Source organism: Calidris pugnax, unplaced genomic scaffold, assembly GCF_001431845.1.
Source record: "Calidris pugnax isolate Ruff unplaced genomic scaffold, ASM143184v1 scaffold19, whole genome shotgun sequence".
Classification (NCBI taxonomy): Eukaryota; Metazoa; Chordata; class Aves; order Charadriiformes; family Scolopacidae; genus Calidris; species Calidris pugnax.
Genome location: NW_015090775.1, coordinates 1,099,523 through 1,125,676, shown reverse-complemented (window position 1 = coordinate 1,125,676; position 26,154 = coordinate 1,099,523). Strand labels below are relative to the sequence as shown.

The following is a 26,154-nucleotide window of genomic DNA, read 5'->3' as shown; positions in this document are numbered from 1 at the left end:
CTTTTTTGATTTCCTGGGTTTGGGGTTTTTTTTTGTGGGGTTTTTTTTTTTTTTTTTTTGTTCTTTGCTGACAAAGGAGCAAGGGATTTTTCAAAGGTATTAGGTAACAAGGCTCCAGACTACACTTTTTCATGCACCAGAGGGTTCATGTTACACAGTTACCTGAAGATAAGCCAGCACTTACATACCCGCCACGTCCCGTGTCTGCCCATCTCTTTACAAACGTCATGGTCTTTGGTCTTAAAGTAGATTTTAAGTGGTAAAATTTATCTGAGATTTGGGGTTTGGTTTTTTTTTTTTTTATATATCACACAAAACTTGCTCTTACTGTTTCTTAAGAAATGGTTTATTGAAAAAGTGATGAAGTATTTTCCAGCCCGCTGTCCTGAGACGTATAAAATCCAAGGGAGATCCGTGAAATTTAAAACCAGACCACAGTCAGAAATCAGGAAAAAAAGCCTCCAAAACCCTCATCTTATTTCATAGGTGTTTCGGAGCATGTGGAAAACACACTGAAAAAAGATTAAGGATTTAAAATCTGCTTTGTCAGAGGAATTTTATCAGTTAGTATCCTTAAGGATACCAGTTACTGGGCCATTAAGTGAACTGGAGCCTATTGAAGAAACCTGTTTCTTCTCATGGAAAGCATCCTGTAGATTTTAAAGGTCAGGGAATAAGGGCCCTGTCAGATCTTCTTTTCGAGTCACATAGTAATAAAGATGATATAAAAGGAACATCTACTTTAATGATGCTCACTTTTCTGTGAGGCAATACTGCGGTTGTGTGTTAAAAATATGTAAGTACTGTATAAAGCTTATATAAGTGATTATTTCCGGGCCACTTCTTAGAGCGTGTATGTGCCTAATGATGCAGAACATGCCATTGAACACTACCAGACTTTTTAAAGAATGTAGCTTTTATATTGATTATTTTCTTTTTCTTATTGATGTGAATGTTGGGATTAAGTTCTTATGATCTACTGTTTGGCTTTTTTTTTTTTTTTCAGACCAGGCAAAAACCGGTTTGCATGTAACATCACTAGATGATGCAGAATGTCTCCGATCTAAAGAGCTCCTTTCGACCCCGAACAGTCACACTTCTTCTAATTCAAAGTCCACCCGCAACATCCCTCGAAGACATACAGTAGGTGGCCCCCGCAGTTCCAAAGAAATACTGGGAATGCAAACCTCGGAAATGGACAGGAAGAGAGAGGCTTTTCTTGAGCATCTGAAACAGAAATATCCCCACCACGCCACAGCAATAATGGGACACCAGGAGAGACTGAGAGATCAGGTATGAAAGTCGAACTCGCATCTTGCTTTTTGTTGAACAGTCCTTATAACTCCTACAAAATTGAGGGTTACCTCATTACAAAAGGTGAGAACGTAGAAAAACATTACACAGATTTTTTGGATGTAGCCTGAGATTCAGTTGCTCCCTTGGAATTTAAAGAAATACTAATAAAATTGAGACTATTTAATATTACCTTGGAATTGTTTGTTGAAACTGACATTTTTGAAGAGCTTTTCATTTTTTTTTAGAGTATACATGGAGAAAGGGATGAAGGTGAGACTCTTGATCTTAGTATATGGGTCTCCATCTACTTTTCACAGCTAAAGGGAAAATATGGAACAGCTGTTAACTTCTGTTATACTTTCAGTATTGGCACCACTGCCCAGGAGAAAAGAAAATATCTGTAGAGTGTGTCTGTATGATTTAGCTGTCTCTGTTACCCTTTCATTTGCTTTCTTTTCTATTTTTGAGTCTTTTAATACAAACAGAATGGACTTATCCACAGGTATCTGCCTCCTCCAAGCTGTTTTGACATCCACATGGGTCTGTCAGCAGCGTACCTTAAGGTGGTTTGCTTCTCGCCTGCCTGCAATTGCTTTTCAGCAGCGAAAAGTAGATGTAGGGTCAGAGGCGATGTGACACGCTGATGTATTTCTCAGAGCAGGTGGAGGCTGCTGTCACGCCGACCTTCTGAATTCAGGGAATGCTGGAGAAGGATCTCTTCACAGCTTAACTGTGGGCTCTGGTTTTGGGTGCAATGTTAAAGTTTAATTTGTTCAGCTTTACAGACAATCTACCTTCTATTCCATAATTCATTTTTTTCAGTCAACCAGTAGAATTTAGAGTTCAGGCTCAAAAATCTTGTGCTCGTTATTCTTGGCTTAACAAATGATTGACAGCAAAACTTTTATAAAAGTTTTTTTTTCTTAGTGTTTTATAGGTATTTCAGCACTAACAACAAATTAATTGTAAGTAAGGATAAAAACAAGTTGGACAAATATTGTACTCTGTTATGGGAGTTCTTACTGAAATCTCAGACTCTTTTGAAGCCTTCTAAACCTTTGGGGATCAGACCATTGTTACAGGTTTGGAAAGACTGTCGTTTGGTAACCCCCCCCACAACTGCTCTTTGACAGGGTCTCTAGAGATCCCAGGTTCTATCACTGCCTCCGAACACAACTGCTAGAATCCATATGGATCCAGCTAAAATTACTGCAAGACTTCAGCTCTAATGAGGATGATCTATTCCTTATTTTTAAACAGCTTCCCTCCTTTCCTTTGAAAGTCTTGATTATTTTTTTTTCCTCCCCACTTATCTCTTCTATGAACTTTAGCGACTGTGTGGAATGTGCTGGGTGGTGGATAAAGATAGCATACAAATTAAATAAAGGGGGTGGGAGGGGGGTGAAATCCAGAGATTAGATCTTTTGGAGTCATGTAAATATTTAGTTCCAGTGTTACAGACACTACAAACCCAGTTTGAACAGCCTACAGCATTACACCCTACACATTTTGTAATTTGAGTCTTTTCTGAAGGCAATAAATTATAGAAGGAATGCAGTAACTGTTCCTGTTATTTGTTTAAAACGTGTCATCCTTTCTAATTTATTGAGGGTAAAATTCATGTGAATGTCTCCTGCTTCAAATTTTTTATAATTAGACATATTTATTGTATGTAATGAGTTTTTAAATAATTTTAAAACAAAATAACTTTAAAATTACTATTAGGACATCAAACTATCTATCTTGGGAATGCGAAAGACTACAGACTTATTCAGCATAACTTAAAAAGTAACTAAATAAACTGAACAGAAGCTGCATTAAAACATGCAGAAATAAATTATACCAGTTGATGGTAAGAAATTTGCTTAGTTGGAATGTAATGTATCAACAGTCTGACTCATCAGATGCAGTAAGATTATTGTGGTCATGGTGTTACAGTTCAGAGAGGTTTTTTCTTACCAGTTTTGTCTAGGCGTGCACACACACGTGTGTGTATTTTGTGTTTGTGTGTGAGAGGTTTTTTCTTACCAGTTTTGTCTAGGCATGCACACACACGTGTGTATTTTGTGTTTGTGTGTATGTGTATGTATGTCTGTGTATAGATACATATGGGTATATGTGTATATATACATAGCTTTGTGTGTGTATATATATCTGTGTGTATGTATAATGCACACTTACTGAGCTGCTCCATTAATAAGACTGTAACATAGTTTGCTTTGGAGGGTGTATATGTGTGTTGAGCATACATAGTTCCTCCCCCCCTTATATATGTATGTGTGTAGCAGACAAGCTACACACCCGTGTAGTAGGCATGTGTATGTAACATATATGTATCACAAACAAAATCTGTAAGATAGATGGGAAGATAGGAATTAAAATGTCACCTTTTATTTTCCCAGTTCCTTTTCTCCCTTCTTACTTCTCCAGCTGCTTCAATATCTGGAGAGTGGCAAAATTATCCGCAGTGGGAATCTATCAAGGGTAGTAGCTAATGCAACACCGTTTTCTAATCTGTATGTCAAATAGTGCAGCTGGAACATAAAACATCCCAATATTTGCAGTTAGGATATAGTGCCTCGCATATCGTATAATTTGTCTTCCAGGTTGCTCTAAACCCTATCTAAACCTATAGCCAACGAAAATGGACCAGAAAATCAAGATTGGTAATTGTATCTTTTTTTTTTTTTTTTTCTGTGGACTTTCTTCTCTTGTTTGTTAAAACCATCAGTATCTGAGTTTGCAGATAGTAAAAATCAGGTTTGCAGGAAAGAAACATCAGGAAAAAAATATGTGAAGTTGTCAGATCATACTGTATTACCTGCAACCAGCAAGGTCAGCTCTGAATGCTGTCCATATCTTCCGCTGTGTATTAATGGTTTCCTCCAGTCTTCATTTGCTCAGATAAATCCCTCCCTGGATGTGCCTCCTGAGGACCCGTTCTTACTCTTGATAACCTGCCACAAATCAGAAGTACAATCATGGCCAGGTAAAATGCCACTGGGGATTACTGATGGTCAGCTAACGTGGTGACCCGAAACCTCCCAGCTGTGCACACAGATCATCCCTCCTCCACCCCGCAGGTTTGTTCCCCTGTCTGTGATATCTTATTCTGGAAAGGAAAGCTCACAGAGACAGGGGCCGTCTTTATTTGCACAAGGGCCTTGGGATAGTGCCGCAGGGCAAATAACCAGCAGCTGAGCTGGTCTGTGTGGTGAACTCAACCCCACGGCCAGACACCAGAGCTCCCTCCGCCTGGAAAGCCAAGGAACAAAATCTCCTTTTTTTTTTTTGTAGGTAATGCAAGTTTCTGCAGGAGCTTTGGCTACCTTGCTTCTGCCAAGGCTGCCTCGTCTGGGTTAATGAAAGCAAGGCGCTAACGTAATGCTCAGGAAAGTTAGAAAGGAAAAAAAAGAGAGAGGAAGGAGGAAAACAGTCTGGGTCTTCTGAAGTTTGAGATGGTGTGAATCATCCGCTGCTGAGCTCATGGCAGGACGTGGTCACCCGCTTCGGTGGGGTTGAGTCCGGTCAGCAGCGAAGGAAAGAGCAGGAACAAGTACAAAAGCTGGGCCAGCGGCTGCTGGGATGAAAAAGAGCTTGCAATTAAGAGGTTAAAATGCTAACCTGGCCATGGGAGGGGGGTAATCCCTGCTGTGAACCTGTTTTACAAGTCGACCTGATAAAAAACAAAAAGCCTTTCTGAGGGGCAGAGAGCAAAAAATGAGGGTGTAGAAGTTTTTCAGAGCTGGAGCTTTTGAGCATGCCTTTAGAAAATTAGCTGGAAGATGTTTGCCACAGAGTTCTTTTATTGTTGACTAGGAAATACAGTGGGAAATGTGGAAGGGTCGGCAACAGCTCTAGCGTTTCAGCCAGTGCTCCGTGGAGAACAAATTTATTGGCAAATGAAATTAAATTTCCACCAGTTAAAAAATAAAAATAAAAATACACCCTTCCGGTGCCTGTGCAAGGCTGAGAAAATGGTGGCTGAGGTTTTTTTTGTTGTTATGTTGAGTTAGGTCTGAACATGACAGGTAACTCTGGCATCTGGGCAGGTGTGGTTAAGGTTACCATGGAGATCCATGATGTCATGCTTGATAGAGCATGTCAAGACAGCTAATCTAACATGTAGATGTTCAAAAAAGTCCCATAGGCCAGAGCTAAGCTTTATGCAAATAACAAAGTTACGCTGCAAAAGGGCGAAAGAAAATACGGCTGAGATATGGCGTGCGCTTTACCTGGCAGCTTGAAAGGATTGTTACAGGCTTCATCGTAAATTAAAACTTTTGGAACTAAAGGAAGACGATTTCAGACCGTCTCTGGCCTCACCTGTGGAATCTCACATTTCGGTAAATAAGCCTCTTTCTCTCTCTCTGCCCTCGCTGTAAAAAAACGCTTTTGAAATCGTGGAGTTTGCTTCACCACGTTGTTCCTCCTGGCAGCGGGGCTGAGTCAATAAAGTGAGTTTTCTGGCATGGCATGTTCCCTTTTCTCTTTTGAAAATGAGTTCTTTATTGAATGAACTGAGAATTCGGAATTTTTTGAAAGGCATTGTAATGTATTATGTTGATTATATGAATCATGCTGCAAAAATGTCCTAGGTAGTGTTTTGGAGGAGAAACTAAGAATGGAGACACTGTATTTATTTGTAGATTATTGCCAGATGTCTCTCCTTTCTGTTAAAATAGAACCCTAAAATTACAACAGTATTTATTCCAGCATTTGATATCTGCAAAAATACTGAGGCTTTTTTTTTTTTTTTTTTTTAATGTACCATAGTATCAGTCAGTTAAACAGGTTTTGAGTATGTGCTTCGACATCAGAGGGTAACGCTGGGGCATTTTTAAATAGATTTTTTTTCTTTGGTAAATATAAGCCCTATTTGGAGGTAAAAGTCCAGCAGCAGAAATGCTACTGGGACTTTTGGGTTTTCAGGTATAAACAAAAGGGGATATTTTTAGACCCTCTGGAGGGAGAGTAAAACGCCGGGGTTCTCAGTTGCAACCACTTTTGCGCTTCTATCAATCACAGCAGATCAAGTGAACATCAATAGGGGAGGGGGTAGCCCCCCGGCTCCCTGTACCACCGTGATACTATAACGGGGAGCAGGTTTGGGGCTAGAAAGTGTAGTTGGTTCAAATCACTTAGTTTGAAAAGGGGTAGATCTAGGTGGGGAAAGGGTGGGGGCTTGCGGTACTTAATGTCCGAGCTTAAAAATGGGGAAAGAGAAGAATCGTAGGCTCTGCCTAATGGCACCTGAGAAATGTGAACTCGAGAGAAACCAGTTTCAGTTCAATGTAAATCCTCAGTAGGATTTAGGGAATGAGGAGGCTGCGGAATATGGTAAGCACATTATCTAATTCCAGTTGAAAAAACAGTGTGTAAAGGATTTCTGACGTTCTGCATTGCCTGATCCAGCAAGGTTAAATAAACTTTCTTGGAACATGTATTGATTATTAACGTGAATGGATTTGAAAGGAGTACAAAGTGAGAAATCACTAACTAATTTTTCTTGGTCACAGCTCTTTTGCTTTTACGCTCCTAGTTATATCTTGAAACTAAGCCAGCAATGGGAATAATATAGAATTAATTTCAATTTAACCTTTCTCCCGAAGTCAGAGCGTTAATTATTTAGTACTAGAATATGTACAAATGGCAATGTATCAAATGAACTAGCATATTTTGCATTCATTACAGCCTTGCTGGTTGATGGCACAGAATCGTGTAGGAGAAATTGATTTAGTGTTAACATTGTGTGAATACTTTTCTGGTCTGTACCAGTTAAAAAACAGAGTTAAAATATTACATTTGCTTTTAAAATGTACACAGTGTCTGTGGAGAATGTGATTTTAATCTGGATATGTGTTGCCGCAGATTTTTCTCGTTGAGAAAATCCATTTTCTTGAATTACTACTTGTATAAACTGCTGTATATAATGTGTCATCAAAAAATGCCTATTTTTATCCGAGAGGTTAGTGTCATACAGCTAGAACTTGCTGTTGTGTCAGCATAAGCTGTAGGTATTTGTTTAGGGGGAAAAAAAAAAAAGTTTCCGAAATAGTTTCAGGAGACTTCTGTGAGTTCCTGCCTCCTCTCTGCCAATGGGTACTATCTCCTTGCCCGAATGATTCCCCTCCTCCCTGGATGGTCTTTGTAAGCCCAACCGAGCACGTTGCACGTTTGGGAAGGGGGGACCCTCCGCAGCATCCACACGTGTCCCCTGTCTCATGTACCATCTGGTACAACAATTTATTGCTTTCCAGTGCTGCTGTATGTTAAGGGCAACTGCTCTTTTTGTCTTGTTAAAAGCACCTGAGTAAGGCTATGAGACTGAACATACGAAACATGATTACAGGCTTAAATCTCTGCCGGAATCTGAGCCCTTAGCTTTTGTTTATGGAAGGACATGAGGTGACATGTCCATTTGTTTTGAGTTGAAACATGCTCTTTAGCCCCCAGATAATGCTGTGATTGTGAGATATTTATAAATAACTTGATAGATAAATGAACAAAGAGCTAGCTCATTAGCAATGTAAAGTGGATTTATGTTGTATTGACTATAAGTGAAAATGTTGAGGAAGAAGAATATTCCTAGTAGAATGTCTCAGTGGAAAGTCTTTCAATTTTACCCTTTACTTTAAAAAAGTAAGGCGATATATTAAAGTACATATTAAACTACTAGCCCTAAGGTATCTCTGAAAGTCAGTGGAGTTTAACGAGAGTATTAATACTTGCTTTGATAAACCTAAGTTTCTTCGTTTACATCTATCAGTTACAAGTAATTTAAAAAAGCTCTTCTTTTAAAAAAGCAAACAAAACAAAGCCGCAAGAAAGCTAATAAAGCAATTCCTTTTCTTTTTCTTTCCCTCCCCCCTATGCAAACCCCACACCAGTGCAATTACTTTGCCCCAACAGGATTAGTAACTTTTCTTCTGTGGCAACGCCTCTGCATTTTAAGTAGCATGTATTGTTTGTAAGTCAGAAGTCCCAGGTAGTTGTTATATCCTTATCTTTGTTCATGTGAGTTTTGTACGTGTATTTTTTTAATCCTAATTTTATGACAAAGTATTTTTAGAATACTTTGTATCCAGCTGACTGAATTAATGCCTGCAGTGATCTCGTTTGGGTGTTTATGGAATCTAGGACTTTGGTATCCCTTAAAGCAGAGTTCGGGCAGCCACATTCAAGAGAGTTGCCCATGGAAACCTCTCCCGGTTACTGTAGACACCTGAGATTCCTTACATTTCAGAAAACTAAAAATATCCTGAGGCATTTACAGATGTGTTTTTGCATATTTTCAGCTCAGTACTGGTGCTTTTTGGGTTGCTCCTGTAGATGACTACCAAAAACTGCATTGAAGCAGCCAGTAGGGCCTCATTCAGTGGATGGGTTCAGTGCAGAACTAACGTCTTCAGCAGTGGTGGAGAGGAGAGCCTGTGCAGTGTCCTGTGCAGTGGCCTGGCAGTGACCACCTCTGTGGTAGAGGCACCTCCTGCCGCCTCTGAACCTGTGGCTGATGCCTTCCTTCCCCTGGGGACATTTGGAGGTTTTTGGGATAGGCAAACCCTACATTTTCCCATTTGAAGTTGAGCCACTGGGCAATGACATGTTACAGTGTTTGGCCTCCATAGCCTTGTGGCTAGTCCCTCAGGCCAGCTGCTGAATAATGAACCTCATCACAGGACTGTACAATTGAGCTCCTCTCTTCATGCTCTTCCTGGCCATGCGCACCTTGTGCTCCTTTCTTCTCAGCAGCAAAGTTTCAGGAGTCAGTGATGGAAAGCCCTGGCCCCATGTGGCTGTAGCCTGGTTATCAAGGTTCTCTGCCCAGAGATGTAACTGTTGAGTGTCCTTCGGGCTTAGGCTTAGCCAGATCTTCTCCTCCTTCTTTAAAAATGCTGCAGAGGTAGATTGATCTATGAAGAGTGCTTTGCCACTGCTGCTTCTTCCAACTTAACTTTTAAACCAAAGTACCTCAAGTTGCTGTAGTTCTCAGGGGTGAACAGCATGGTAGATGTCTTCAGAGCACCATTCTAGAGAAGGCTTGTCAGCGACCCCAAAGTTCATTTCAAGCCCGTTTTTCATTTGTGAGAGCACAAAAAGTTTGTGACAGAAGTAAAAATGAAGCCCTGGTCTACAAACATGTTTGGCTGTGCTGTTTTTGAGCAGGTGTTCTCTTTTATTTGAAGTTCTGAAGGTATGTTACACAACGTGTGAGCATTGCTTGTTTAGCAGATGAGGAGCATCACAGACACAAAGGCATTGGGTGAGGGCAACAGACCGTGCTGGTGGTAGAGCTGAGGTTACAGTGGAATGTCACCGGTCAGAGGTTCCTTCGGTAGCCTGTGATTAGCCACAATATTTATGAATATTTGCTGTGTCTCAAGATAATTTCCCTGCAAATGGTTGTGAATGCGTTTTGGTAGTTCTCTTTTCAGCTGCATAGTCCTGTTCGCTTCCCACTGGGAGCATTTTTGTGCTCTTTGCACATTGTCACTTGGGAGGGGAGCACATATTTATGCCAGTCATTAGCAAAGTAAATGCACCTCTGGACATTGCTGCTGCATTACAGCATTTTTCAGTTGATTTTCTAACAAAGGCAGATTGCACCTAAATCACATGATTAACTGGCTTGGTTTAACCATAATCCCTGGGATTTAAATCTTCTTTCTGGGCTTAAATAAGAGAAGAAGAGTAAATAAGACAAGCAAATCTCTTATGAACATATATTCCAATTTCCTTTCTCTTCAAAAAAGTTGAGTACACCAGGAGCAGCAGTGCTATTGTTAAAATTGCAGCCAACACCTGTGGCTCTGACAGCAGCCGCTGAGACGTGTGTTTTTAACGTTCACCCTATCATTGGGTCAGTTCACTAAATTCAAAATCTGATGGTATTGAGTCTTGACACATCAAGCCAACATAGGGACTTTTGGTTGGATGAGATTATGTTTTGAAGGGTCGTTTTTTGGTTTTGTGGGGTTTTTTGGTCATTAGTACCTTTTGTACTGCTGCATTTTGTGTGTGCTCTTGTGTTGTGGGTTGTAGTGATTCTATTCATTCACTAGGAGATTGCTGCCTCAGTAAACACCGAGTATTTTCATTTGTTTAAATTTAGGGAAGGTTTTCACTGCTATAGGTGCACTTCACTTAAAAAAAGTTGACCTAAAAATCAAAATTAGTTGTTAAAGAAGAATAGAGAAGCTATTCTTTTAGGTTATGTTTGAAATCCAGAAAGACTAATAATATATTTTTCACCATGGCTTCTGCTGTGGGTTCTTAAGGAGGTTCTAACAACCTCTCAGCAGGTGGGTGTTAGATAATTGGCCATGTGCATCATGTGAGTTATGATCTTTAGTAGTTACAGACTATTTTGTCCCGCATCTTGAGATTTATTTTATCTTCCAAAGCTACGTTCATGTTAGTTGTAAGACTGGATCGTCTTGGTACTTGTATGAATGTCCATTTCTGTTTTGGATTGCTAAATTCTTGACTATGTTAATGTCTCATGACTGTAAATTCCAGAGCTCAGCTAAGTTTTAAGAATATTTCAGCCTCTAGGGGGTTTACATTTCTTACATATACATTTAATAGACTGTCTGCATGCTCTCCCATTGATTTCATTCAAAATAGAAAAAGTAATTGTAATTCAATTTCAATCAAAATTAAGTCTTTTTTCAGTCTGGAGGGAGACATCTGTCTTCCAAGGAAGGAGAAAGGCAGCAAGAGGAAGAAGTAAACAGTGAAAAAGCAAAGAGTTAGAACATTTTTTGTATTTGAAAGAAGTTGAGTTTGATTTTAAATTGCACATGATATATTCACTTCCAGGTACACTTACTGCCAGATAAATAAGCAGAGACTTTTCCAAATGGCACCTATTTTGTGGGTATGTGGGTGTCTAAAGTCTGGAAAGAGATCTGCTGTCCAGGCTATGTATGAGCTTTGGGCTTTCTTCCACTGTGCTTTGAAAGCATAATTTTAGCTGCATTTATTCATTTGTAGCCCTATTTTTAGTAACACAAAATACCATACATCAGACTGTTGCAATTAGTAATAAATTATTCACAGAAGGAACAAATATTTGACTTTGATTAGAATAAGTAGTAAGAAATGTCAATTATTTCGCATTGGCTGAATAAAGAAATAGTTGAAAGACATTGGTTGGTTGATTTAAATAACAGTAAATATTGTTTGGAAGGAAGAATAATTATTTAGCATAAAGTAAAAAAAATAACTTAAAAATACACACGTAACATAAGCACTTTCATTAGAAATGTGTATCTGAAAAGCTAGGACATTTGTGATATTTTCCTATAGATTTAAAAAAAAAATTGTATTTCCTTTTTTTTTTTTTTTTTAACAGAGAAATAATGATCATTCCAGTAAATTCTTGATCTAGGTTCTATTTTCACCTAAAAGTCTTTAAAAAAACCAAACAAACCTCCAAAACCTCACAGACGTTGTGTGCTAATTTCGTTATGCATATCACATATTCATTTTTTAAAAAGCTATTTCATATTAAAATTGCTTCATAACTTTGCATTAAAAAGACAGTATTATGTCAACATCTACTACGCAGGCATATGGGAGAACCTCTGTTCCTCTGTGTTTAGACCAGAATCACTGTGTCATTGCAGGTACCATGATTTGGCAGTAATTGCTGGCAGCATTCTGGGTATTTTCACTAAGGATCATTATTGTTTCAATCGGTTTTCTGTGGCTAATCCAAGTTGTCATCTTTTTTGCCTAATACTAAGCCCAGTGCTGTGGGTACAGGCAGGACGGTGTCTTCTGCCCGCCCCTGGCATGTTCCCGTCGGGGTGAGCGGGGCTGAGAAGGGTTTCTGTGCAAAGCAGCCCGGGGACTCTCCTTGGTTTACTGCAGGCAATTAGTTGGTGTCTGTCACTGGAGAATGTAAATGAAAACATGTGATAGAAACAGCATCAAAAGCTTTCGGGAAATTGGTGGAGAAACGTCTCCCTTCTGAATCTCGCGGAAGGGCGGGCTGGGATGAGGCAAGGAGGCGCAGATCGCACGATGTTTTTCTTGGCCCTCATGGCGCTGATGTCCATGTCAATAAAAAACGCTCCTGCTGGCTCAGACCCCTAGCAGGTTGTCTGACGGACACGCTCTTCCCCTGACATCAGACGCAAGCCTTTTATTTCTGGCTTATGTGTACTTCCCCTCTGTTTTATTTTTACCCAGTGTGTTCCACACCGGAGGCAGTGGCAGGCGCCCTCCATCCATCTGTCCGTCTGTCCATCCAACGCGGGCAGGTCCTGCGGGCACCTGCTGCCGATGCTGTGCCCTGGAACGCCTGGCTCTCGCAGCTCCCTCCCACCCAGCAGCTGATGGGCAATCCTGCTGAGGCAGGGCTCCTGGCCACCACTTCCCAATCTGGTCCCCAACAACTGGGTTAATCCCAAACCACGCCTGGGACCCTACTGCCAGCAGGAGTCGGGTTTCTTCCCCAGGCTGATGAATAGCTTTCAGTAACACTGGACCATTGCGCAGGTCACGGGTGGTTCTGGGTTGGTGGTGTAGCTCAATTCCACAAGAGATTTCACCGTAGCATTAAGCATTCGTGTTACTTTGATGGCACTTTTTGCATATGTCTTTTTACGGTGTATCTTTTTACCTTTTTTCGCCGCTAAATAAATATGGGCACAAACTTGAGTATAAGAAGTTCCACCTAAACATCAGGAGGAACTTCTTTACAGTGAGAGTGGTAGAGCACTGGAACAGGCTGCCCAGAGAGGTGGTGGAGTCTCCTTCTCTGGAGACATTCAAAACCCTCCTGGACAAGTTCCTGTGCAACGTGCTGTAGGTAGACCCGCTCTGGCAGGGGGTTGGACTAGATGATCTCCAGAGGTCCCTTCCAACCCCATATGATTCTGTGATTCTGTGAAATTGTGACCTCCTGGTCTTAGGTATTAATCCTGTTGCAAGAAGGGTAGTTCTAACCTATGTGCAAGTGTGTATTTGTTCAATCCCCACCCGTATGCAAGCATGCAACCACGAGAAACCAGTATTTTTTATATGTGAGTCATTCATACACCCGGATGTGTGACAAAATTTCGCATCAGATGGGGCTGTGTTGCATACGTGCACCTCTGGAAAATCTGCACCGGGAGGAGGAGGGAGCGGTGCGGCTCCTGGCTCCGTCGCTCCATGCTAGTGGCAGTCTGCTTCCCAGGGGATGGATTTCAAGGAGGAGGTAGCCACTCGTGCTCCCATGGCACAACCGAGAAGAAAAAGGAGCCTCTCAGCTCTTTGCTGCTCCTCTGGTGCCTCTTCTGCCAGCCAGGTACAGCTCTGATGAAGAGCCAGGTCTTTCCTCTGTGGGGCTTGTGTAAGAGTGAATGGAAGCTTTTGAAAAGATAAATTTTTTAAAAAGACTGCGCCCTGGAAGAAAGAATGTCTGTAAGTCTTCGTTAATGTTACCCTATTGTCTGTACGTGTTTCTAGGTTGATTTTGAAAGGCACAAAAAACTTCAGGTTACTACAGTAGTTATCAGATGTTCCTCTGAAGGAGAGTGACAGGCTACAGAAGAAAGGCCTCCCTTGAACCATGTTAAAATACAATTTGATTTCATCTCATGGTTTCAAAATCTGTCATACGCTGTCCAAAACCAAGAGGCTTTCTTCTCTAATTATGGGGAGTGTTTATATGTAAGGTTTAATCTATTTATTGGAAGTCTTCCAGGACTCTGGAGTAACTGCTACTTTGTGGGCCTCTACTGAATTGAAGGGGTTAGAGAACAGTAGACCTCTACTCCGAAGAGACGGAGACAGCAAAGATAAGCGAGCTACTTTTTTTTCCCATGTTGTCTTCTGCTTCTGCTGTAATATTTTGGGCTTGAGGTATCTTTTCCCCTCATGCTGTGACAGCAGGTATTGCTTTGTTTTAAAGAAACTGTGAACTCACAAGTTCAGTCTTGTTTCTGCCTGACTTAAACCTGTCTCAGAGATACTACTTTGCCAAGAATAGTTCCACTTGTAATATATTAGACAGATTTCTTTGTGACTATGTTACATAGGCAAAGCCAGCTTGGAATTTAGGGAAACTTTTAGTAGTCTATAAAAGGAGAACTGAGGAAATTAAAAAAGAAAGTTCACAAGTACTCAAACGGGTACTTGTGAGATACTTCTCATGTTGGGTTGGGGTTTTTTAATGTACTTTTGTGGATTTCTCACAATACCTATTAGCAATGTATTACTAGAGAGAGAAGGGGGTTGGTTTTTCGTGATATATCACAGCTCTGTGATCATAGTTGTAGAAACTGGGGCAAATAATTCTGAATTGATACCAAAAAGATTTTCTGTTTAAGGTGATCACTCTCTGTGAAGACTGTTTTTCCTAAGGAAATGTATAACCTTTTAGATTAGATTTACTTGCTGTGTAGCATTTTAAACATGCCAGACTAAAACTAATGCGGGGTAAAACCTACAGAGGTATTGAGTCGCCTGGCAAAACAAGAGCAGCTTAGATAACCATTCAGTAGCTTATTGTGGTAAGATAAACATGGAATTCTAGGTATTTTCTACAATAAAAGAACTTATGTGTTCTTTTGATCTGTGCTTTCTGTTGCCGCCTGTCAGACTTCCCTGGATACTGCCAAAATGTCTTTGCTTTTGTCATTGTCTTTTCCCTTTTATTTTTTTTTTTTAATTTTAGGATCACACTACTAGATTTTGAGAGCAGAGTAGCTTTGCTAACTTCCTCTGTAAAAAGCAGTCAGACAAAAGTTATCAAGCCTTTCAAGTTAGGTTTGTCTAACCACTGCTGCTTTTTTGGGGGGCTTATCTTCCCTGTGGTTTGAAAACTTTCTTGGATGTCTGGGTTCTGTGATCTTCCAGAGGTCTTTTAAAATGCAGTCATAATTTCAAAATGTTCACTCTGCCTTCAAATAGTTTCAGTGGAGATGAAGGTGATGAGCTAGTTTTGCTTACCTCAATGTATGGCAAGGACCTATGTTTGGAAATCTGAGCTTACATATCGTTTTACTGCTCGTTTAACTAAAACAGCCACCCTGATTTCATACTGATAGCTCTTCCAGCCCAGAAAATTACCTGCATTTCTTCACCCAAATTCAGCAAAGTAACTGAGTCTGGCAGTGCCCTGTTGCAATAGGCAGATTTAAGTTATTTTATCTGAAATGTAAGAGAGAGGGAAAGTTGAATAAGAGTTATGTGGGGAAGAAAAGCCTTGATTAGCCATTGAAAATGATTTGCCTTTTAAATCAGAGGCTGATAGTTTAGGAGCCTTTTCTGATTGCAGATATGGTACCAGCACGCCTTGAGTCACTGCTAGGTGTGTTGGGTGTTGCACTTTAAGAGCAGAACCATTAAAATCCTTGCGAAAACTAATGACCGGAGCAGAATGTCAGGATACCAGTGTATTGCGATACTGTCCTCAGCAAAAACACAGCTTGTCTTTTACATGTCTAGGCTGCTGTGGTTCACAAATAAAGGGAGAATTTCCAATTTTCTTATGAATACCTGGGACAGGTAAGCAGTTATAACCATAGCTTTGCTATTTGATCATTTGACATTTCAGACAGCAAGAAACATTGCAAAGAACAAATCTGCCCAGCCCCACAACCCATGCGATGTCTCTTATCTCTCTTGTCACTTTGTTCTCATCTAAGAGGAGGATCCGCCAGTTGTTTCTCATCTAAGCCTCTGCTTCAGACACACATTAGCCATGATGCTCAAATATCCTCCATGGAAGTGAAGTTGCTTGTCAGCAGTGTAATAAAGACACCCTTTTTTCCACCGCCTTTCCTAAAAGCTCCATGTCAGCATGTGTCAAGGCAGATGGTGTGTAATAACCAAGCTCAAAAGAACTTATGTGTTCTTTTGATCTGTGCTTTCTGTTGCCGCCTGTCAGACTTCCCTGGATACTGCCAAAATGTCTTTGCTTTTGTCATTGTCTTTCCCCTTTTATTTTTTTTTTTTAATTTTAGGATCACACTACTAGATTTTGAGAGCAGAGTAGCTTTGCTAACTTCCTCTGTAAAAAGCAGTCAGACAAAAGTTATCAAGCCTTTCAAGTTAGGTTTGTCTAACCACTGCTGCTTTTTTGGGGGGCTTATCTTCCCTGTGGTTTGAAAACTTTCTTGGATGTCTGGGTTCTGTGATCTTCCAGAGGTCTTTTAAAATGCAGTCATAATTTCAAAATGTTCACTCTGCCTTCAAATAGTTTCAGTGGAGATGAAGGTGATGAGCTAGTTTTGCTTACCTCAATGTATGGCAAGGACCTATGTTTGGAAATCTGAGCTTACATATCGTTTTACTGCTCGTTTAACTAAAACAGCCACCCTGATTTCATACTGATAGCTCTTCCGGCCCAGAAAATTACCTGCATTTCTTCACCCAAATTCAGCAAAGTAACTGAGTCTGGCAGTGCCCTGTTGCAATAGGCAGATTTAAGTTATTTTATCTGAAATGTAAGAGAGAGGGAAAGTTGAATAAGAGTTATGTGGGGAAGAAAAGCCTTGATTAGCCATTGAAAATGATTTGCCTTTTAAATCAGAGGCTGATAGTTTAGGAGCCTTTTCTGATTGCAGATATGGTACCAGCACGCCTTGAGTCACTGCTAGGTGTGTTGGGTGTTGCACTTTAAGAGCAGAACCATTAAAATCCTTGCGAAAACTAATGACCGGAGCAGAATGTCAGGATACCAGTGTATTGTGATACTGTCCTCAGCAAAAACACAGTTTGTCTTTTACATGTCTAGGCTGCTGTGGTTCACAAATAAAGGGAGAATTTCCAATTTTCTTATGAATACCTGGGACAGGTAAGCAGTTATAACCATAGCTTTGCTATTTGATCATTTGACATTTCAGACAGCAAGAAACATTGCAAAGAACAAATCTGCCCAGCCCCACAACCCATGCGATGTCTCTTATCTCTCCTGTCACTTTGTTCTCATCTAAGAGGAGGATCCGCCAGTTGTTTCTCATCTAAGCCTCTGCTTCAGACACACATTAGCCATGATGCTCAAATATCCTCCATGGAAGTGAAGTTGCTTGTCAGCAGTGTAATAAAGACACCCTTTTTTCCACCGCCTTTCCTAAAAGCTCCATGTCAGCATGTGTCAAGGCAGATGGTGTGTAATAACCAAGCTCTTCCTACTGGAAGGTCTCAATAACTAGGAGTATATAAACATCAAACTGACTTCAATATCCATGTGGATTATGGTGTGTAATAACCAAGCTCTTCCTACTGGAAGGTCTCAATAACTAGGAATATATAAACATCAAACTGACTTCACCATCCCGTGTGGATGTTTGGATTAACTGTTGTTCATAGCAGATGATTTCAAAAGCATCTGAATAAATTGTTAATGCAAGGGCTGTTTTTCAGCAGTATTTTTTCACTGATAATACGATTGCAATTTGCTTCTGTGAGTCCAAAGTGCACTGATCAAAGGAAAAGTGGTGCTGAGATGTGGAGACATTGTGGGGGTTGTAATTCTTTTCCTCAGTCTAATCCAAAAAGACACAATCGAAACAAGTTAATTATTCATCATATTGGAAAATTTCTTAAATAAATACTGTACTACGAGCTCTGTTTGACTTGAAGGAGAGCAGTCTCTATACCTTTACTTAAAAGAGAGGGAGATATTCCTTCTTATCAGCAGAGCTATTTCTTTTCTGCCAGATTGTGCTGGTCAGAAAGGATAAGGGGTGAGATCACAAGCCATGTAACAGGGCCTTTCTCCCCGATTTAATAATTAGCAGCCTGAGAGTCAACAGGACAAAACCTGTATTTGTCTCTCTGACATATTGCTGTGCTCCTTCACATGAAAGCAGTGCAGTCTTAATCTAAGCAGTTTTATACGATTTGAATTAATCCAACCATTAAGAACAAGCTCATTGTTTAAAGATTTGCAGATACTGTTTCACAGGCCAAGAAACTTCTCGGGGTTTTCAGACACAGTATTAGATGAACAAAATGGAAGCAAACCATGATGCAGTTGTTTTGCTTTTTCTTTCTTTTGCAGCGTATTTGTTTGCCTTCCCTCCTGCAGGCTGCCACAAAGCATTTTGTAGAGTGCAGTGACCTTTACAGAAAGACTAGTAGTAGCAAGTGCTTAGGTATCACTGTCTTGATAGCTGGAGAGAGAAGATTATTGTAGCATCCAGGAAATTATCTAAAGGATGAAAAGAGATCCCTCCCAACCTCAACCCCTTGTAGAGGAGCTAGAGGTGTATTAGCCTCCGGCATGGCTGGACCATAACAACAGGTCATCTGATGTGGTGGGAAATAGCTGTGGTACCAGCTGGGGGATACTGTGGAAAATAGAATAGAGATACCTGCAGAGTTTCTGCTCCTTCTGAAAGCTGAAATCGAGAATGTGATTTACCTGCAAACGCAGGCAGGGGAAGGCTGTCGTCTGGATGATTTCCAAAGGAGGTTTTAAGGAGAACAGTCAGGGTGCCTCAAGACTTGCTGCCCCCTGGGACTAGCAGATGGAGAAGTAGGTGACATTTAACATTTGAAGAAATCCATGGATTGCTCCAAAGGTCAGTAATAAAGTGCTCTCATCCTGGTTTAACGGCTTGAGTTTAACAAAACTTTGAGTTTGGTTGCTCAACATTATTTTATATTTTTTGTAAATTTGTGGTGGAATGAGTTAATTTGCGAGGAGGTAAATATAGCTGGAAGTTAAAGTTTTCCATATAGAAGAATGTTAAATGTGGTCACCTCTTGAAACAGTTGTTGAGAATATGTTAACAGGCAGCCTTTACAGAAATGTAGCTTTTTGCTGAGATCTGGATTTTGGTGAAGAAATTCCTTCTGCTTGGACTGCCAAACAATTGCTGCATTGCAATCTTCTGCTGTAGGTGTTTGAAGTATTGTCCTGTCAGTTACACAGTATCTTATTACAAAATCTGTATCCCAGCCTCAGCGAGCATATTTTAATATGAGATTATCTTTTATTCTCTGAATAGTTCATCGTTGAAATAACACCACAAAAAAAGGTTGGCAAGCAATTCTTTAAAGATGTGAAGAGAGTTAAGCGTTGAATGGTGACTTCACAAAGAAAGTTACAAATAAGATAGGCAAGGAAGTATTTTAGTCAGATGTAGGAACATATCCTTTGGGCTGAAAGATAAAGCCAGAGGTAATGAACGGTCAGAGCCAAGTAGCCATCCTAGGAAACATGCGCATGTGTTTGTGCACAGAGATGTGTGTGCCCTGCACACAGTTCCTCTGTGGCCAAATCTGCTGCTGGTGGTGTAGAAGCACGCAGCTGCCTGCAGAGTCACTTTTTGGTGGTCAAGAGCCAATTAATGAGCACGAGCATGGTGTAAATGCATGATGTGTCTAATACGGGTGTTCAATTTACTGCAGTACTACATGGATCAAACTTTTCACACATAAGAGCTTAAAAGAAGATACTGAGTTGGTGTTGAGAGAACTAGCAGTGGCATTACAAACCTACAAGACTAAATGTTTTTGTAAGCTTTTGACTTAACTTTTGAAAACTTTAACAGAGAATGAATTGAATGCGCTTGAGCAAGCATGTGATCATGTGTTGTGGCAAAGTCTAAGTTGGAAAGGACCTCTGGACACCATCTGAACTGCTGTAGAAAGCAGAGACTTAGGTCTCTTAGGGTTGCCCACGCCCCATCAAACTGAGTCTTGAATATTCCCAGTGAAGGAGATTCCACCACTTTTCTGGGAAATGTATTACAATTTTTTATTGTTCTTATAGTGAAGTTTGTTATGTTCTTCTAGCCAGATGGAATTTCCTGGAATGGGGTAAGCTACACCCTAGAAAATGCTAAGTCTGGAAGGGATGTAAGGATCTTTGGGACTGCAAGTTCACAAGAATTTCTAGTGTGATGCTATCGTAAAAGGAGAAGGAGTTATCTTCCAGGAAGAGACTGATTAGGACTCAAGAATAGCCTAATCTCTGGATGAGCACTGTGACAAGAATGCATGCTGTAGTTTCCAACTCAATATTGTTGAAGGGATGTTGGACCATGGCAGCATTGCTGAAGAAAGTCACCCAAAGTGGTGTGAGATCTGGTGAAAGTATTACTCTCTGAAAACTATGATTTTTTTAGTCCATTGACCCTATCAAAATAGAGAGCCTCCTTGATTAAGAAATATAAGTCTCTTGAAGCAGGAGAAAATACACTGGTTTTATATTGGCTCTTTAGAACAGCAGTGAAAATCATAACACAAACTAAAGGTTGAAGCTGGAGAGTTGGGCAGGTTCAAATCAAGAGTAATGCACAACATTTTTCACAGTAGAAATGATTCATTATTCTGACAAATTATCAAGGGAAGCAAGAGGTTCTTCATCTCTCTAAATCTTCGAACTATGACAGGTTGCTTTTCTAGCCGATAGACTTTAGTCAAACAAAAGTTACCGATGAATAGGGCTAACTGGCAGAGATTTATTGGCTCCTCCTTGGCCTCGCTTATGCAACTGAGGCTCTTGGCTATTCATGCAATTTTAATGTTTCAAGGACTGTTCATAAGGAACTGAGTTTGACCCAGCTGCTTTTGGATACAGCACATACATTATGATACAAGAATGAGCTATTTCAGAAATAGAAAATTACTTTAGTGCTTAGTAGTTTAGGTTACTTAAATTTAAGATACAAGTAAGAGTTGTAAGTGAAATATTACAAGAAAAAGAATCAGAGTTAACTGAATTAGGGTAGAGTTTGTGTAACTAGAACTCACCATTTATAATTAGAGTAATAATATACATTTTCTTGGTATCCCAGTCAGGGTGCCAATATATAGCTGTCATAAACAAGCACAAGAAAAGCCTGAGTGATCACTGGCTCAAAACTATCCCAGAATTAAGATGCCCTTGATTCAGAGGAGTTTTCTACTTTGACAAAAATTTTCAATTTCTCCTTAGCTATTCCTTGGGAAAATTCTTGCTTGCATCAATAAAAGTTTTGGCAATATTAGAGATCTCAGGATTGGTTCACCCTGAAATTGTTACTTTGTAAGGTACCACCAAAGCCCCCCGTTGCTTTGTGTACTGTCGCTTGCAAGTAATAGATCTAGTTACAGTGATTTTTTCTGAACACGGGCAAAACTACAATACACCTTAAAGCAATCAAGAAATAACCCAGAACCAAATTATTTTGGGGCATGGTGGGATAAGGAAGAGACAAAATAACCCTTCAAAGGAGCAATGTTCAACAATGCATAGAAGTGTACTTGAAAATGAGACATTGCACTGTATTGGTAGTTATTTGCTGGCACAGGAGAATGAGAAATGGGGGTCTGTCTGCAGGAAGAAGGTGACAGAAATTGCAATGAGTTTTCTGGCAGAGAATGAGAACAAAGTGACATAGTCTGAGAATGAGGAACTTCTGTTAGGACTTGGGCTAGAAACAAGAAAAGGGCAAATGCTATGTTTGCTAAAGTAATATGGGAAATCTCTAAGCAGAAAATAATTCTTGATATGCTCTTAAGATAATAGCAGTATGTAGGAAAAGGAAGGGAAGCAGTGTATTGTGTATGTAGTGTTATAGGCTCGAGGCATAGCAGGGATCTTGCGGAAAGGCATACAGAATTTTAGAAGGGGTTAAGCAAACTCCTGCTGTGCAGCAGGGCTGACTGCAGCAGGAGAAGGGCATTGGGAACCCAGTGCTGCACAAAGCCGATGGTGCTGAGAAGCTTAATTCTAGTAGCTGGGGAGGATGCTCTGAGTGATGTACACGCGGTCTGCATGTCTGTGCCTGGGGAAATGAGGCTTTGATTTGCTTGTGTGTAGCCCAGTTGGAGGTTGGTGCGGTGACCTTCGCTGTATGGATAGTTTGGGGTTTGGACTAATGGAACCCTATCTGCTTTAAAATGCATTTTCATGTGAATATGTAGTTTTCTTGTAAAACTTTCGTTATTGAAAACATCATCCAAAATTAAGGTTTTTGCAATTTGTGATTTCCAATCAAGAGAGGGATAAATTGGTAGTATTGTCAGTTGTAAAGTTGCTATCCAGCTCTGCTTTCTTTCTGTAATGCCTGTCTTTCCCTTTTTCTTCTTAGGTCTTGCTTCTGTTTTAAGCAAAACCAAATTTGTAATAAAAGCTGATAATAGCCTAAGTTTAAAAAAAAAGAAAAGTTGCCTCTATCTAGTTTATACTTTGTATAGTCTAGGCAGTCTGCTTTCATAAATATCCCGTTATTGCATTAAACTGTAGCAAGTTTGATGGTAACAGGGAGAAGAACTAAATTTTCCCCATGCCTCAGGTGGAAGGTGGACTTTCCAAGTCCAATCTCACTGTCAGCTGCATTGGCTTTGCAAAATAAGTGGAGAATTCATCTTCAGGCTCTTTTACTGATGTTTAAATGCAGAGATGAATTTTTTTAAAAAGAAACGCTGTTACCAAGAATTTAGAAAGACATATTCCTGTGTTGGTTTGTGTTTTTTTTTTTTCCCTGAATTTTCAGCCTGAATGAATTCAATTAAGAATTAAAATTAATCCCAACTTTGTCCCAGTCTCAGCGTAAAGGTCTTTTTTTTAATGATACTTCCTGGTTTTGGAAGCAGAATTCCTGAAATGCTGTGAAGGAATCTTCTTTTCATCCCACAACAGGAATACACATTCCCCATGATTCTGTTGCTGTTGCAGACCCAGCACAACCTCACTAACCATCCCCTCCACAAATACCCACCCTGTGCTTTGCTCCACCACTTGCTAAAGCCTCAGTTTCATCATGTCTGGAGGCTTCTGACCATTTTTCCATGGTCTGAAGAGATCAACCTTGAATGGGGTGCACCCTTTCTTTGCAGGACCTCTGCTTGTCTTGCACAGCTCTATCCTGCCACAGAACACTGAAGCGAGGCCAACACTTGAATGCCTGCTACCAAGCTTTTCTCTGGAATGCAAGCACATTGTGTATTTGAATTAACACTGTAATTTTTGCATAGAAAGGGTACTTTTAAGCTATTTCCTTCATAAAATGTCAAAGGATTGCTGCCTCCCCTCCCTGTGGTGAGGCTAGAGGGGAGGGATGGCTGTGAGAGCACAGATGAAGTTGGCGGTGGTAGGGCCAAGCCATGGATCCGTGCCATCAGCTTAGTGTGGCTGGGCAGCAGTGACCTTCAGTGTCCCTCAGATGGCCAGGGTCAGTGGTGTCACCGTGTGACCTTTCCCAGGGGAAAGCTTTTTCCCACGGCATTTTTGGGGAAGTCACTTGTATTGAGGCCCGGAGAGGAGGGGAATTTTGCCCTCTGTTTATGCTAAGGGAGTGTATTTATGGTTGCTGCCAGTGAGTTTTGAATAATAAGATACTAAGATGAGGACATCCGAGTTCATACCACTTTTAAAGTTCATGTAATTCTTTTAAATACTGAAAGTGTTAGTTGAAGGAATGTCTGTGTGCTGTTGTGTTGCAAGAGTAAAACAATAGCACATTTTATTTGAGACCTTGAAACTATATTCCTCTTTCTAATAAGATTGAAATAACTTTCAAGCCACTTGCCTGGAAAGTTGGCAAGAGGCTGAAGAACAGTTATAATTTTACTATTTAAGTTAACTTATGTGATTGTTTTTGTACCTGAATTTATTTACTCAACTGTGCAGAAGGAAATCTCAACTGTGGGAAACAAATCTTAGAATGTGCTTACTTTTAATTGTTTTCTTCATTGAAAGTTGAGGAAGCTCCTAGTCCTGGATTAAAATGAACATAAGAATGTTCCTCAATATCTTTAAAAAAAAAAAAAGCCAAGATATATTCGACCACACCTACAACGGGTGGAGAATTTTACAGAGATCTGTATTATAATATGTGGTGTTTGTTTATATTGAAGGCAGCCATCATTTTAGAAAAACAAAACCAGATATTAAAATCCATTTTCTGCCTTGGTTTACAGTCCATACATATCCAAAAGTTAGGCCTTAAAGTCATATGAATCACATATAATTTGACATTGTCACACAAGGATTTTAATGGCTTTTTTATGTTCTTTAAAAGTGGTGACCAGCTTTATATTCAGTTTTAACTATGTAGGAACAGTAATATCTACTACAAGTACTATTTTAAGCTTTGTGAAGTGAGCTACAACTCGTTCAGCTGATGGACGATGGAGGCTTTCTCTGCAAAATTAAAGGCAAAATGGAACAAAATCTCATCCAGATAGAACTAACCCAAAGGTGGATATTCAGGCCTGTGAGCACAATGGGGACACATTTGGGTAGGAAGAAGGGTGTCCACAAGCCATCTTCAAACACTTCTTGTCCCCAGGGAAGACAATTTTTGTCATAGCTCTTCATCCAAGGTCAATAGGTAACTCTTCAATGTGTCTACAGCAATGTTTGTGCAGTGAGGGTTAAGGGCACTGTCCAAAAAGCCTTCCCAACGCACCCACGTGAGCGAAACACCGCAGATGGGATTTTGACTCATTCCTCTGACGATGCAGATAAGCCATAAGCTCTGACTAGACGGCAGGAATTTCTCCAGTGAAAGGAAATTGCCAAGTGATTTAAAGCCAGTATGTCCAACTCTTCCCAATTTCCTACGGCGATACTCCAGGATGAGGCAGAAGGGTCATGGCCAGTGCTGCTGTTGTCTGGTGGTCCATGGTCCTGGGGGCAGCAGGAGCTTAGAAAGCCCATGGGCTACTTACAGTTGTACCAGGGCTCCCAGGTCAAGGGTTTATAGCAGGGGCACAGGGGTAGTTACCTCCCCACTCAGCTCCCTAAATTCAGCCAGGTCTGTGGTTCGTGCAAGTTTGGTCATGATAATTTTAGTAATACCTGAGAAGCTCAGACATAGGTTCATGGAGGCAGAATAGTTACATTTGACAGGCACTCAAATAAAATGGGATGAGAACAGTATAAAAACCTTGGACCTAACAAGTCTGAAAATATCCTTCAGGATTTCTATTGAAAGCAGAAAAAAGGACAGGGTAATTTTGCTTTTTTATTAAAAAGCAGTAAACAAAACAGATGGGAGACATCTCAGATTTGTGTCTCCCTAATGTGAAGCACCAAAGGGTATTTTTTTCTGTTTTTCATTTTGAACATGGGGGTGGAGATAGATTAATGGGTTTTGGTTTAGCCTCCAGTTCTTACATGTAGTGCACTTGAAAACAGTGTTTTTCTCCTCCTTTATACCAGATGTTATGCTCTGGAGAATAATTTCTTACTGTTTTTCCAAGTTCAGTGAACTGCCTTGTATTTTAATGATGTTGGTTAGGAAATGTACCAGTTCATAACCAATGATGTACCTAAGGCTGTTTATAGACTGCAGTATGGGATCCATCACAACTGAAATGGCTTGGGAAGATGAAACTTGATCCTTTTGGACAGCTGCGTACTTGCACTGAGGAGGGACAATCAAAAGAGGAAGGATGACACTGTTTTTTTTTTTTTTTTTTACATGAAGAGAAGTTGGAGAGTTTGCAGTTATTTAAACAGTTCTTCAGGATTTACACGATCTGAATGATCCCCAGGTAGCAAGGCAGCACACAGTAAGTTCAGCTGGTTGATGACTTGCTTAAGATGAGTATGTTAATGTAATTTAGATAATATTTGTGAGCACATTTTTTTTTTTTACAGGGGTGGCTTAGTGAAATATAAATAATATCCTGATGGTTTTCTTCTGTCTTCTCTTTGTGGACAGGGTGTAGCACTAGGCATTTCTCTGAAATTCTCCGTTCCGTTTCCAAGTACTACTTCCAGCAAACTAATAGTGAGAGATCATTAACTATTACTCACTCCATTACACTTTTTCCTTTGTTTTGCAATACGCTTCTCTGCTTGCTGCTTTCATTTTCTTTCATGCACCCGTTAAGCCCTGAACAAGCTGCTTGAATAAGTTTGTCCCTTAAGATTTTCTGCCTTTAAATCCCTATTGCAGACTGGCACAT

At 40.2% G+C, this 26,154-nt stretch overlaps 1 protein-coding gene across 11 annotated transcripts in view; it reads left to right on the top strand.

Annotated features, from left to right (window-relative positions):
- Nucleotides 1-26,154, top strand: part of KIAA1217 (KIAA1217 ortholog) — a 357,518-nt gene that overhangs the window by 171,317 nt on the left and 160,047 nt on the right. For 7 of the 11 annotated variants that reach the window (XM_014946387.1, XM_014946368.1, XM_014946397.1 and 4 more), the window contains exon 2: nucleotides 1,007-1,293. In XM_014946387.1, coding sequence (XP_014801873.1) covers nucleotides 1,007-1,293 — 287 coding nt within the window. Of the gene's footprint in view, nucleotides 1-1,006; nucleotides 1,294-5,517; nucleotides 5,643-13,639; nucleotides 13,714-25,646; nucleotides 25,756-26,154 lie in introns of those variants that run through there. The other 4 variants (XM_014946420.1, XM_014946429.1, XM_014946413.1 and 1 more) reach the window with 4 other exon arrangements.